General features: G+C 41.9%; 2 protein-coding genes across 6 annotated transcripts in view; both read left to right on the top strand.

Moving 5' to 3' along the window:
• RPS6KA6 (ribosomal protein S6 kinase A6) overlaps nucleotides 1-14,855 on the top strand; it is a 100,145-nt gene that overhangs the window by 47,377 nt on the left and 37,913 nt on the right. The gene's annotated exons all lie outside the window — the stretch shown is intronic.
• On the top strand, nucleotides 5,659-13,865 carry LOC148754625 (uncharacterized). The gene has a single exon (XM_088795227.1). It carries the CDS (start codon nucleotides 10,853-10,855, stop codon nucleotides 11,507-11,509), a length of 657 nt encoding a protein of 218 aa, XP_088651353.1. The 5' UTR covers nucleotides 5,659-10,852; the 3' UTR covers nucleotides 11,510-13,865.

The raw sequence follows: 14,855 nt of genomic DNA, 5'->3' as shown, positions 1-14,855 counted from the left end.
ATAGAGGCCAAACCACATTTAAGCGGTCAACCCTCACGCAGCAGAACACCCTGCGGTGGGCAGAGCCAAGTCTCACAACTGGTCAGGCTAGGAGTTAACCCCACCTACTCACAAGTGAAAAGCAATTAAAGATCTTTAACAGGACAATATACACAGCACAAGAGTCACCTTGGGAGCACACGCAGAGGAGAAGAATGAAGTAGTGCAAGTCAAATATAAAGCACACATACTACATAAGATAACCCAGCAAGAACTAAGAACTCTAGGGGATCTACCTAATACATCAAAGCAAACACAGAGAGTCAGCCAGAATGGGGAAACAAAGAAACATGTCCCAAATAAAAGAACAGAAGAAACCTCCAGAAGTGGAACCAAATGAAACAGAGGTAACGAACCTATCAGAGACAGTTCAGAACACTGATGATAAGAATGTTTAAGGAGCTTAGAGACGACATGAAGAAGGATGTAGAAATCATAACGAACAACCAGTTAGAACTAAGGAACACAATTACTGAAATAAAGAACTCACTTGAAGGAATTAACAGCAGGTTAGATGAAGTAGAGGATCGAATCAGCGACACAGAAGACAAGTTAGCAGAGATCACCCAAACAGAACTACAGAAAGAAAAAAGAATAAAAAACAATGAAAATGGTTTAAGAGACCTCTGGGATAACATCAAGTGCAACAACATGCACATTATTGGAATACCAGAAGGTGAAGAGAGGAAGCAAGGGATTGAGAATGTATTTTAAGTAATAATGTCCGAAAACTTCCCTAACCTGATGAAGGAAACCAAAATACAAGCCCAGGAAGTGCAGAGAGTTCCAACCAGGATAAACCCAAACAGGTCCACACCGAGACACATTATAGTTAAAATGGCAAAGGTTAAAGACAGAGAGAATCCTACAAGCAGCAAGAGAAAGACAGAGGGTTACATACAAGGGAACTCCCATGAGACTATCAAATGACTTTTCTACAGAAACATTGCAGGCCAGGAGGGAGTGGCAGGAGATATTCAAAGTGATGGAAAACAAAGGCCTACAACCGAAATTGCTTTATCCAGCAAGGCTATCATTTAAAGTTGATGGAGAGATAAAGAGCTTACAGAAAAGAATAAGGTAAAGGAATTTATTATCACCAAGCCAGCATTACAGGAAATACTAAAAGGATCTCTGTAAATAAAAAGAAAGATGAAAACAATCTAACTACAAATTTTAAAATGGCAATAACTCTGTACCTATAAATAATCAGTTTAAATGTAACGGAATAAATGCTCCAATCAAGAGACATAGGGTGGCTGAGTGGATAAGAAAGCAAGACTCTTGTATATGCTGTATACAAGAGACTTACCTCAGATCAAGAGACACACACAGGCTGAAAGTGAAGGGTTGGAGTAAGATATTTCATGCAAATGGAAATGAGAAAAAAGCTGCAGTTGCAATACTTACATCTGACAAAATAGACTTTAAAATGAAGAACATGTTAAAAGACAAAGATGGGCACTATATAATAATAAAGGGATGGATCCGACAAGAGGACATAACCCTAGTAAACATCTATGCACTCAACATAGGAGCACCTAAATATATAAAACAGATATTAACTGACGTAAAGACAGAGATCAACAGTAACACTACCATAGTAGGGGAATTCAACACAACTCTGACAACAAGGGACACGTCTTCCAGACAGAAAATCAATATGGAATCAATGGCCTTAAATGACACATTGGACCACTTGGATTTAATCGATATTTTCAGAACATTTCACCCCAGTGCTACAGAATACACGTTGTTCTCAAGCGCACATGGAACATTTTCCAAGGTAGACCATATGTTAGGCCACAAAACAAGTCTTGATAAATTTAAGAAAATTGAAATCTTACCAGGTGTCTTCTCTGACCAAAGTGCTATGAAATTAGAAATGAACTACATGAAAAAAACTGAAAGACACCAATTCATGGAGGCTGAATAACATGTTACTAAATAATGAATAGGTCAAGCAGGAGATCAAGGAAGAAATCAAAAGATATCTCAAGACAAATGAAAATGAAAACACGACGTCCCAAAATCTGTGGAATGCCGTGCAAGCAGTCCTAAGAGGGAAATTCATAGCATTGCAGGCCTACCTAAACAAACAAGAAACATCACTAATCAACAGTTTATCTTCACACTTAAGGGATCTGGAAAAACAACAGCAAAATAAGCCCAAAGGGAGTACAAGGAAGGAGATAATAAAGATCAGAACAGAAATAAATGAAATAGAAACCAGAGAAACAATACAAAACATCAATGAATCCAAGAGTTGGTTCTTAGAAAAGATAAACAAAATTGACAAACATTTAGTCAGACTCATTAAAAAAGAGAGAGGACCCAAATTAATAAAATCAGAAATAAAAGAGAAGTGACAACAGACACCGCAGAAATAAAACAAAAAATTTTAAGAAATTAGTATGAGCAACTATATGCCAACAAATTCGACGATGTGGACAATTTTCTAGAGGCGTACAACCTTCCAAGGCTAACTCAAGAAGAAACAGAAAACCTGAATACACTGATTACCACCAGGAAATTGAATCAGTATTCAACAATCTCCCAACAAACAAAAGCCCTGTACCAGATGGCTTTCCAGTTGAATTTTACAAAACGTTCAAAAAAGAATTATCACCTATTGTCCTCAAGCTCTTCCAAAACATCCAGGAGGAAAGGCTCCCAAACACTTTTTACGAAGCCACTATCACCCTAATCCCAAAATCAGACAACGACACCACACAAAGAAAACCAAAGGCCGATATCGCTAATGAACATAGATGCAAAAGTCCTCAACAAAATTTTAGCGAACAGAATTCAGCAATACATTAAAAAGATCATACACCATGATCAAGTGGGATTCATCCCTGGTACACAAAGGTGGTTCAACATCCGCAAATCAATTAATGTGATACACCACAGTAATGAAGTGAAAAATGAAAATCACATGATCATATCAATAGATGCAGAAAAACCATTTGATAAAATCCAGCAGCCATTTATGATAAAAACCCTTAAGAAAGTGGGAATAGAGGAATCACATCTCAACATAATAAAGGCTATATATGATAAACCCACAGCTGACATCATACTCAGTGGGGAAAAGCTAAAACCATTCCCCTTACGATCAGGAACAAGGGAAGGTTGCCCACTTTCTCCACTTCTATTCAACATAGTGCTGGAAGTTCTAGTCACAGCAATCAGACAAGAAAAAGAAATAGGCATCCGAATCGGTAAGGAGGAAGTAAAATTGTCATTATATGCAGGTGATATGATACTATATGTAGAGAACCCTAAAGACTCCACCAAGAAACTGTTAGAGCTGATAGATGAATTTAGTAAAGTAGCAGGATACAAAATTAATATTCAGAAATCAGTTGCATTTGTATATACCAATAACAAAACATGAGAAGGAGAAATTAAGAAAGCAATCCCTTTTACAATTGCTCCAAAGAGTATAAAATATCTGAGAATAAATTCAACCAAAAAAGTTAAAGATCTGTACTCAGAAAATTATAAAACACTGAAGAAAGAAATGAAAGAAGATACAGATATATTGAAACACATACCATGTTTATGGATAGGAAGAATTAATCTAGTTAAAATGTCCCTACTGCCTAAGGCAATATACATATTCAATACAATTCCTATCAAACCTTCAAAGACGTTTTTCACAGAAATAGAATATATAATCCTAAAATTTACATGGGAACATAAAAGACCCCGGATACCCTTAGCAATCTTGAGAAATAAAAACAAAGTGGGATGTATAATGATACCTGACATGACATGCAATTATACTACAAAGTTACAGTAATCAAAACAGCATGATACTGACATAAAAAGAGACACATAGATCAATGGAACAGAATAGAGATGCCAGAAATAAATCCATACCTATATGGCCATTTCATCTACGACATTGGAAGCAAGAATGTACGGTGGGTTAAAGACAGTCTATTCAATAAATGGTGCTGGGAAATCTGGACAGACACATGCAAAAAAATGAAGCTGGACCACCTCCTTACACCATATACAAAAATAAATTCAAAATGGCTTAAACATTTAAATGTAAGATCTGAAACCATAAAATTCCTAGAAGAAAATATAGGAAGAAATTTCACAGACATTACCCGGACTAAGATTTTTACTGATATATCCCCTTGCGCAAGGGAAGTAAGAGAAAACATAAACATGTGGTATTACATCAAACTAAAAAATTTTTTCCCATCAAAGGAAGCCATCAATAAAACAAAAAGAGATCCTACTGAATGGGAAAAGATGTTTGCCAATGATACATCTGATAAGGGGTTAATGTCACAAATTTATAAAAAACTCACTCAACTCCAAAAAAACAACCCAATTAAAAAATGGTCAGAGGACATGACAAGACATTTTTCTGAAAAGGACATATAGATGGCAAACAGACATATGAAGAAATGCTCAACCTCACAAACCGTCAGAGAAATGCAAATAAAAACCACAAGGAGATACCACCTCACCCCGTCAAAATGGCTATCATCAATAAATCAACAAACAACAAGTGCTGGCATGGATGTGGAGAAAAGGGAATGCTGTGTCTTGTTGGTGGGATTGCAGATTGGTGCAGCCACTATGGAAAACAGTATGGAGGTAATCTCAAAAATCTGAAAATGGAACCACCTCACAATCCAGCAATTCCACTCCTCGGTATCTATCCAGAGAAATCCAAAACTCCAATTCAAAAATCTTTATGCACTGGGGTCGGCCCGGTGGCTCAGGCGGTTAAGAGCTCCATGCTTGTAACTCCGAAGGCTGCTTTTTCGATTCCTACATGGGCCAGTGGGTTCTCAAACACAAGGTTGCCGATTCAACTCCTCGAGTCCCACAAGGGATCGTGGGCTCTGCCCCTGCAACTAAAATTGAACTCGGAACCTTGAGCTGAGCTTCCTCCCGGATGGCTCAGTTGGTTGGAGTGCGTCCTCTCAACCACAAGGTTGCCGGTTCGACTCCCGCAAGGGATGGTGGGCTGCGCCCCCTGCAACTATAAAACGGCAACTGGACCTGGAGCTGAGCTGCACCCTCCACAACTAACACTGAAAGGACAACTTGAAGCTGAACGGCACCCTCTACAACAAAGATTGAAAGGACAACAACTTGGAGAAAACGCCTGGAAGTACACACTGTTCCTCAGTAAAGCCCTGTTTCCCCTCCCCAATAAAATCTAAAAAAAAGAAAACAGAAACAAGGATCCTCCTCTCCAAAACCCCCCTTTAAAAAAAAAATCTTTATGCACCCCTGTGTTTATTTCACCACTATACACAATACCCAAGACATGGAAACAACCGAAATGCCCATCTGTAGATTACTGGATTAAGAAACTGTGGTACATTTATACAATGGAGTATTACGCAGCCATAAAGAAGAATGAAATCTTACCATTTGCACCAACATGGATGGACGTAGAGAGCATTATGTTAAGTGAAATAAGTCAGACAGAAAGACAAATACCATGTGATCTCACTTATATGTGGAATCTAAAGAAAAGAATAAGTGAATGAACTAATCAGTAACAGTTTTGGAGACATAGAGGAAGAACTGAGGGTTGGGAGATGGGAGGGGGGTGGGGATAAGGGAAGGTTAGGGGATTAGAAAACAGTCAGTAACCACAATATGGCCACTGGGTTTTGAAAATTAATTTGGGGAATGTAATCAGTAATGTTGTAAAGATGTTGTAGGGTATCCTAAGGACACTTGTCCCATTAGGGAGACCACCTCAGGGATGATGTAGTTGCCTGATCACTGCACTGTACACCTGAAGCTGAAGCTGAACAATAATCAATGCCAAGTATAATTTTATTTATATATATACATATATACATATACATGCTTACAAGAAGCGTAGTACAGCATTAGGAATAGAGACAGAAAAAAAAATTTATAAGTTGAACCCACAATTGATTTGAACTGTCTGTGGTTTCTATTATGGGTTTTCTACAGGACAAAATTCCAGGGTAATTTCTATAAAGAGAGGGAAGATAAATATGCAGGGTCAGAAATTTATATCACACTGTATTTGAGCGGAATATTTAAGAGAAAATGTATATATGAAAATAATTTTTAAAGAATTTTAAGTCATCTTTATGGTTACCTGCAAATTAGTCACTAAGATTAATTTTACTAATAGTAAGTACTCACTAAATTGTTGTGTTCTGGCTGCTTTTAAAATTTAAAGTCTTGTAAAACAGTCATTTATAATTACACAGATATACTGCCCCCCCACCTGAAAAAGACCCTTTTTTGTAGCTGATTTTTACAGTTTCTTTTCAAATTAGTGGCTTAGAAAAATGACTGATTAACATTATATCTTATTTAATCCTGTAGCTAATTCTTAATATTGTAAAAAAAAGAATTTCAATTGATTGCTGAGCAAATTCTAGTGTTGAATATCAGTTTTGTCACTTTTATCACTTCAGCTGAAATGACCTCGAAGACTATCTTTTATGACATTTAATTTTTTAAGTGGAATTTGCAGAGTTTAAAAGTCTCAAGATGTAGAGAAAGAACATAGTAAGTAGTACATTGAAAAGATTTTTTAAAAATTATGTTGAAAATCATAGTGCATTTAGTTATTATACAAGGATAAGTGAGTTTTAAATAAAAATATTGAGTGTGGTTAGAAAATCAGTTTCTAGGTGCCGTAAAGTTAAATATCAATGTGGGTATTTTATTTTAAAAGAACAATATAGGGTTCATAGCTTGTGATGGTATAATATTATTTTATAAGATGTTATCATGGAGGAACCTGGGTAAAGGGTTAACAGGATCTGTGTAGTATTTCATGTAACTGCGGTGAATTTGCATTTGTCTTAAAATGTAAAGTTTAATTAAAATAATCTCTTTTATGTACAGTTAGTTCTGTGAACCTTGACAAATGTATACATACATTCTTAAAACCACCATCAAGATATAAAAGGTTCCATCATTCCCCCAAATTTTCCCAATATAAATCAATCCTCCCTTTACCTATAGACAGTCACCAATCTACTTTCTGGCCCTATTATTTTACCTTTTCCATAATGTTATATAAAGAGAGGCATACAGTATATATAATCTTTTGAGTCTGGCTTCATGTACTTAATAGAGTACGTTTGAGATTCATCCATATTGCTGCATGTATCAATTTTCTTCATGGCTGAATAGTGTTCCATATTATAATGGTACCGTAGTTTGTTTATCCAATCCCTAATCAAGGGACGTTTGGGTTGTTTCCTGTTTAATTTGGCAGTGAGGAATAAAGCCACCATTTTATGTGAACATACATATTTATTTTACTTGAGTAAATACAAAAAGAGTGAGATTGCTTGATCATATGGTGTTTAACTTATTGAAAAACCTCCAAAGTGGCTGTACCATTTTGCATACCCACTAGCAATGTATGATAATTCTATTAGCTCTGCATCCTGATCATTACTTGTTACTGTCAGGATTTTTATTTTAGCTCTACTAATAGACATATAGTAGTATCCCATTGTGGTTTTCATTTGTATTTCCCCTAATAATTAATAACATGAGCATCTTTTCATGTAGTATTTACTTCTTTGGAGAAGTGTCTTTTCAGATCTTTATCTCATTAAAAAATTGTATTGTTTGTCCTATTATTGTATTTTAACTTTTAAATATACTCAATAAGTCATTTATTAGATATGTGATTTTAAATATTTTTCTCCCAGTCTGTAGCTTCTTTTTCATTTTCTGAGCAGTGTCTTTTAAAGAGCAGTTTTTTATTTTAATAGAATCCAGTTAACTCTTTTCTTTTATGGATTATACTTTTGATGTTGTAGATAAGAAATCCTTGCGTAATCCAAGATCACATAGATTTTCTCCTATATTTCTTTTGTAAATTTTACAATTTTAGGTTTTAGGTTTTATATTTTATACATAGTGTCTGATTCATTTTGAATTAATGTTTGTGTATAGTCTGAGAATACATTTTTTATATCAATATCATATTGTTTTGGCATCATTTGTTGAAAACACTGACCTTTCTTCATGGAATTGATTTTACTCCTTTCTCAGAAATCAGTTGACAAAATATATAGCCAGTTCTGTTATAATGCAACACATGTGATCTTAAAAATCATTGCTCTATGCATAAGTGCATAATAAAAAGCACAGGACTTATGGTGAAATGGGGTTAGGGGTTTAACAGCAATCTATATAACCAGTGACACATTAAAGAAAGATAGGAAGCATATGGTATTTGTCTTTCTCTGTCTGACTTATTTCACTTAGCATAATACACTCTAGATCCATCTATGTTGTTGCAATGGTAAGATTTCATTCTTTTTTTATAACCTAGTAATATTATATTGTATATCTGTACCACATCTTCTTTATCCAGTTGTCTATTGGTGGGCACTCTTAATAATGTACAACATCTAAAACGATGCTATTGTTTTAACAGCTTTAAAATTGAATAATTTAAAAAGGGGGCTGATAAAAATGATAGCATTGTTTTACATGTTCTATATTAAGAATATATAAATTCTACAATAAATATGGTACCTAAACTTGAAAAAAGTGCTGAAATTCACTTGCAGAATTGGTGTCAGAAAGGTTGCGGTTTATAAGTTATTGTGAAGTAGTGAAAGGTAGATTATCTTGAATTGAGGGAAAAGTGTAACACTACAAGTGGACAGAAGTGGCTCATAACACACGATGAGCTGAAATAGCTGATAGATGTTTGAGGTGTGTGCATGTATGCATTTCTATTTGGCTTGGGTCAGCTGCCTGCAGTTTTCTAGTGTTTCATCCAGTGTTTTTTGCAGACAAAATTGCTCATAAGCCAACACAAAATTGGAAATTCAAAAGTCAAATTAGTGTTATGCTCAAATTGTTTCCTAATGTATCAATTGCATTGGAACAAGTTTATATTTTCAAAAGAAGCATTATTGTAGAATTGACTGTATGTATTGGTCTATTATTGGACACTGTCCAGTTCCATTTGTATGTATATGTCTGTCCTTCCATAGGTCACCATCTTGATTACTATAGCTCTGTAATAGGTATTGAAGTCAGGTAGTGTAAGTCCTTCCATTTTTTTCATCTTTTTCAAACTTGTCTTGGCTATTCTATTCCCGTTGTCTTTTTATATAAAATTTAAATTCAGCTTGTTGATTTCTACAAAAGAAAACTTGCTGGGATTTTTATTCAAGTTTTTTGAGTCTTTATATCAGTCTTGGGAGAATTGACATCTTTAACTGTCAGAGCAGTCTCCAGCAATATCACGTTAGAGCAGTTTCTGGCAATCACAGCCGCTTGGAACTTTCCCAGCAGGTTAGAGCAGTTTCCGGTGATAAACAGCCGTTAGAAACTCTGCCATTACCCCGACCGGCTTTAACCAACCCCCTGGCGCCACAATAGCAACAGCACGGACCCTCTCAAACCCGGAAGCTACGCTATATAACCAAACGCCCTATCCCGGTGAGTGCTCAGTCTTTGGGAACGATCCCACTGAGCCCGCCGGCGAAATAAAGCTGTGTTCTTCCTGATCTCTGCGTGCCGCTTGAGTTTCTCCGTCCTTGCCGTTTTCCGCAACATTTGGTTCCCTGACTGGGAAACCCAACCGCGCTGGCCCCTTGAGCCACCGGTGTGAGGCTAGAGGCGGCTGCGGAGCGACAGGGAACCCGAGAAGGGTAGAGGCGTGCCCTGCTGATTTCGGCAGACCCCGAACCGGACTGTCCCTGGGTGACCTTGGCCCGTGCCTCCCCAACTGGACCCACTGAGAGGGACTGGGGACAATTAGCTCCCGTGGGACCAGGTAAGCCCCGGGGCCACTGTCCAAGTCAGTCCTGTCCCACGTGACAGAAGAGGAGCCTGATCACCTCCTGGTAGGTTCTTATAACCTACCCAGTCAGGGACACCGTTGGGAGGGTGTCTACCCAGTGTGATTGTGTGACTGCCTGATTGTGTGCCTGATTGTTTGGTTCCATGGCCCTGGGTACAGAATCTGAGTGGGCTCCACCCTGATTCTCGCGAAGTGTCATACGGCATAACGGTGATTCACTCCAGGGAGTGACCTGGTCCGGAGATTATACAGATACACCTTAGCCAAGACGCTCCTAAGTTTCCACGAGGGGCGTGAGCAGGGCAGCACCTGAGAGAAAACCCCCCCTTCCCGTCTGTGACATCATACACTATGGGAGGGAAACAGAGCAAGCCCACAGTCTTAAACTGCATGTTAAAGAATTTTAAAAAGGGTTTTGGCAGAGACTATGGAGTCTGCATGACCCCAAGAAAATTAAGAACTCTCTGTGAATTAGAATGGCTCACTTTTAACGTCGGGTGGCCATCAGAAGGGACCCTAGACCTGGCCATCGTCTGATGCGTCTACATCGTGGTGACTGGCAATCCTGGTCACCCAGATCAATTTCCATACATCGATTCCTGGTTAGAAATTGCCAGGATCCTTCCACCTTGGGTACAGTTCTGCTGTAGTAAAAAGTGAAAGTGTAGGATTCTCGTGGCCCAGGCCCCGAAAGGAACTCCCAACGCCCCTCTGACAAAGCCCATTCACCAAGGGGACCCTGAAGAGGAGCTGCCAATTCCACCACCACCATACGTCCTACCAGTCCTGCCAACCTCTCCAGATGCAATCCTGGACACCCCGCCGCCCTCCGTTTTCGCCGCTAGCCGCTCAACCCAAGGACTTCAACCCAAGGAAAGACCCGCAGAGTCCATACCCCAAGATACAGCCGCTCAACCCGAGGATCGGCTCGCAGAGCTCACGCCCCAAGCTCCTATCCACTGTTTTCGGCCACGAAATATCCCAGCCCTCCAGATGCCTCTCTGCAAGACCCGAGGTCCTGATCTTGTGGGCCCAGACGGCACCCTTCAGCCGGGTCGGCCTGTAATCTACTATCAGCCTTTCACAACCACTGATCTCCTAAATTGGAAACACCACACTCCAGCATATTCGGAAAAACCTCAGGCCATGATCGACCTCATGGAGTCCATCGTCCAAACGCATCAGCCTACCTGGGAAGACTGCCAACAGCTGCTTCGTACCCTCTTCAACACTGAAGAGAGGCGGAGAATTCTACAAGAAGCCCGAAAATGGCTTGAGGAGATGGCTCCAACAGGCGTCATGGACATCGGGAGATGGGCTAACAAGGCTGCCCCTGAGAATTGGCCTGACTGGGACTTCAACACGGAAGAAGGTAGGGGCGCTATCAGAAGATACCAAGAGGTCATTCTGCAGGGTCTCCGACAGGGAGCAAAGAAACCAACAAATATGTCAAAAACGGCTGATATAATTCAAGACGGGGAAGAAACACCCGGGCACTTCTATGAGCAACTATGTGAAGCTTTCTGCATATACACCCCATTTGACCCAGAAACGCCAGAGAATCAGCGAATGGTAAATGCGGCTTTTGTTGCGCATTTGGCCCCCGACATCCCCGAAAACTCCAGAAGCTCGAAGGCTTTCCTGGGATGAACATCCCTCAAGTGTTAGAAGTAGCTAACAAGGTGTTCTGCAACCGTGACAACACAGCCAAATGGGAAGCCGATAAGAAGATGAGACAGAAGGTAACTCTACTCACGGCAGCACTCCAACAAAACACCAACCCGAGGAGGACTGCAGGACAAACAAGAAATCCGACACAGCCTCGTGGGATGCTCAAGAAAGATCAATGTGCCTACTTCAGGGAGATGGGACACTGGAAAAATGAATGTCCCAATCGCGGCCTCAACCCAGAAACCATCCGCAGCCTTCCCCTCCTGCTGAAAGGGAACCTGAGATCATCAGCCTGGTTGGCATGGACTCTTATTGACGGGACCAGGTTCTCTACTGCTAGCCCCCCGCGAGCCCATGGTTGATTTAGAGAGGGGGCCAGAAGATAACCTTTATGGTAGACACAGGAGCAGAATACTCGGTGTTTACCACCCCAGTGGCCCCCTGACTGATCAGACTGTAACCATCATGGGGGCCACTGGAGATCAGGCAATGAGTCAGCCATTTTGCTGGTCCCGAACCTGCAAGGTGGGAGGCCACGTCGTATCCCATGAGTTCTTATATATACCAGAGTGCCCTATACCACTGCTACGAAGAGACCTACTTACCAAGTTATGGGCACAAATTTCCTTCAAGTCGCCCGGCCAAACAACCATGAACTTGAGCCCCGCCGAACTGCAGCTCGTCCTGTCCCTCAACACACCTAGGGACAAAGAATGGAGACTATTTGAATCAGAGCCTGTTTAGACAAACCCTAAATTCTACCAAACTGAGGTACCAGGGGTGTGGGCAGAGGATAGTCCTCCCGGACTTGCCAGCCAATGGGCCCCTGTCATAATTGAACTAAAGGCTGGAGCACAGCCGCTACGGCTTCGACAGTACCCGATCTCCAGGGAAGCCCAGATAGGCATCCAGATACATCTTGAACGGCTGAAGGATGTAGGCATCCTTGTTGAGTGTCAGTCCCCCTGGAACACACCGCTGCTCCCCATCAAGAAGCCTAATGGTGAATATCGCCCAGTTCAGGACCTCCGTGCAGTGAATCAAGTAACTCAGTCTCTGCATCCAGTAGTTCCCAATCCCTACACCCTTCTCAGCCAGGTCGCACCAGAGGCCGCCTGGTTCACATGCCTGGATATCAAAGACGCCTTCTTCTGCATCTGACTGGCCCCGATAAGCCAACCCATTTTTGCCTTAGAGTGGACTGACCCTAACTCAGGGTGTCAAATGCAGCTCACCTGGACGAGGCTTCCACAAGGGTTTAAAAACTCCCGCACACTGTTCAGTGAGGACCTGGCTTCTGACCTCGTGAGTTTCCCACGAGAATAAGCCAACTGCACCCTGTTGCAATACGTAGATGATAGCCTCGTCACCTGGCAGACCAGAGAGGCCTGCCACCAGGCCACAATTGTCCTCTTACAACATCTGGCCACCAAAGGGTACTGAGTGTCCTGGGAAAAGGCTCAACTCTGCAGACAGGAAGTCAAATACTTGGGCTTCATAATCACCCAAGGAAAACGGGGCTTCAGCACAGAGTGAAAAGCGGTTATTACCAACCTTATGCAGCCCATCACTAAGCGGGCAGTATGTGAATTTTTGGGGGCAGCTGGATTCTGTCGGATCTGGATCCCCGTGTTCTTGGCCATAGCCTGACCACTTTATGAGTCACTCAGTGGACAGGACAAACAGCCCCTAAAATTGGGAGAGACACAGGAAAAGGCCTTCACAGAACTCAGAGACTTGCTCGGAAGAGCCCCGGCTTTAGGTCTACCCGATACGGAAAAACCTTTCTTCTTGTTTATCCCTGAAAAAGACAAAACTGCATTGGGACTCCTAACCCAAACAGTTGGGCCCTGGATGAGGCCTATCACTTACCTGTCCAAAAGACTGAAGCTGGTCGCTTCTGGATGGCCCCTATGTCTGCGGGCCTTAGCCGCTACAGTGCTCCTCATCTGGAAAGCTGACAAGCTCATCCTCGGACAACAACTCACAGTCAAGTTTCCCCATTCTGTAATTACGCTCATGAACTGTCAGGGTCCACAATGGCTCTCCAGTGCCAGGCTCACCCTATTGGGCTCCTTCTGGAAAACCCTCGCATAAGCCTTCAGACTGTTCAAGCCCTGAACCCAGCGACCTTCCTCCCTATGGCCGAAGGCAAGCCAGAACACGACTGTCGAGAAGTCATCACTGAGGTTCATGCCACATGGCCTGAACTACCGGACTCCCCTCTGCAGGACGCAGAAATCACACTCTATACTGACGGCAGCAGTTTTCTACAGGATGGGCTGTGTAAAGCTGCTACGCTGTAACTACAGCCTCGGAGGATCTAAAGGCAAAAGCACTCCCTGCCCGGTGGTCAGCACAACAAGCCGAACTCGGCTCTCATACGGGCACTACAACTTTCAAGAGACAAAAAGATCAATATTTACACAGACTCCAGGTATGCTTTTGCCACCATACACATATATGGGGCCATCTGCAAAGAACGTGGCCTCCTCACGTCTGACGGGAAAACCAACAGAAACGAAGGTGAAATCCTACAGCTGTTAGGAGCTGTTTGGGCACCCCAGCGCCTAGCTATCATTCACTGCCGTGGACACCAGGAAGGGAGTGATGAGCCGGCTACTGGCAATCGCCTTGCCAATCAAGCTGCAAAGATAGCCGCCTGGGACACAGACACAGCCGTCATTGCTTCCACCACCCTAGCCACGTCAATCCCTATCTACTCTGCAGCGGAAGACAGCTGGGCACAGAATGAGGGGGCCACCTGGCATCCTCAGGGTTGGTGGATACTGCGTGATGCCCGCTTGTTTATCTCGGCCGCCCTCACTCCCCGCATCATTTCAGAACATCACTCTACTTCCCACCTAGGGAAGACTGGACTTGTAAAACTGCTGGCCAAAAACATCTATGTAGCCAGACTCACAGCCTTATGCTGCTCTATCATGGAGCGCTGTGCCATCTGTGCCGGGCACAATCCCAAGACCAGACCGACCCCACCACCTGGGGTCCAACGAATGGGATCTGCCCCTTTTAAGGATATCGAGATAGACTTCACAGAAATAACCACGCACCGAGGGACAAAATACCTTCTTGTTTTAGTCTGTACCTTCTCGGGCTGGGTAAAGCCTTTCCCACCCGAACTAAAAAGCCAGAGAAGTCACCAAGGTTCCCGTCCGCGAAATCATCCCATGGTATGGGCTTCCCCTCACCATTCAGAGTGACAACAGACCAGCCTTGTCTCAGATGTACTACAGACTCTGGCCTCGGCCCTCAATTTCTCCTGGAAGCTTCACACAGCCTACCGACCTCAGAGTTCAGGGAAAGA

Source organism: Rhinolophus sinicus, chromosome 18 (assembly GCF_057876585.1).
Source record: "Rhinolophus sinicus isolate RSI-liver-muscle chromosome 18, RSI-T2T, whole genome shotgun sequence".
Lineage (NCBI taxonomy): Eukaryota > Metazoa > Chordata > Mammalia > Chiroptera > Rhinolophidae > Rhinolophus > Rhinolophus sinicus.
The sequence above is the reverse complement of the archived record's forward strand: the minus strand, read 5'-3'. Positions and strand labels throughout refer to the sequence as shown.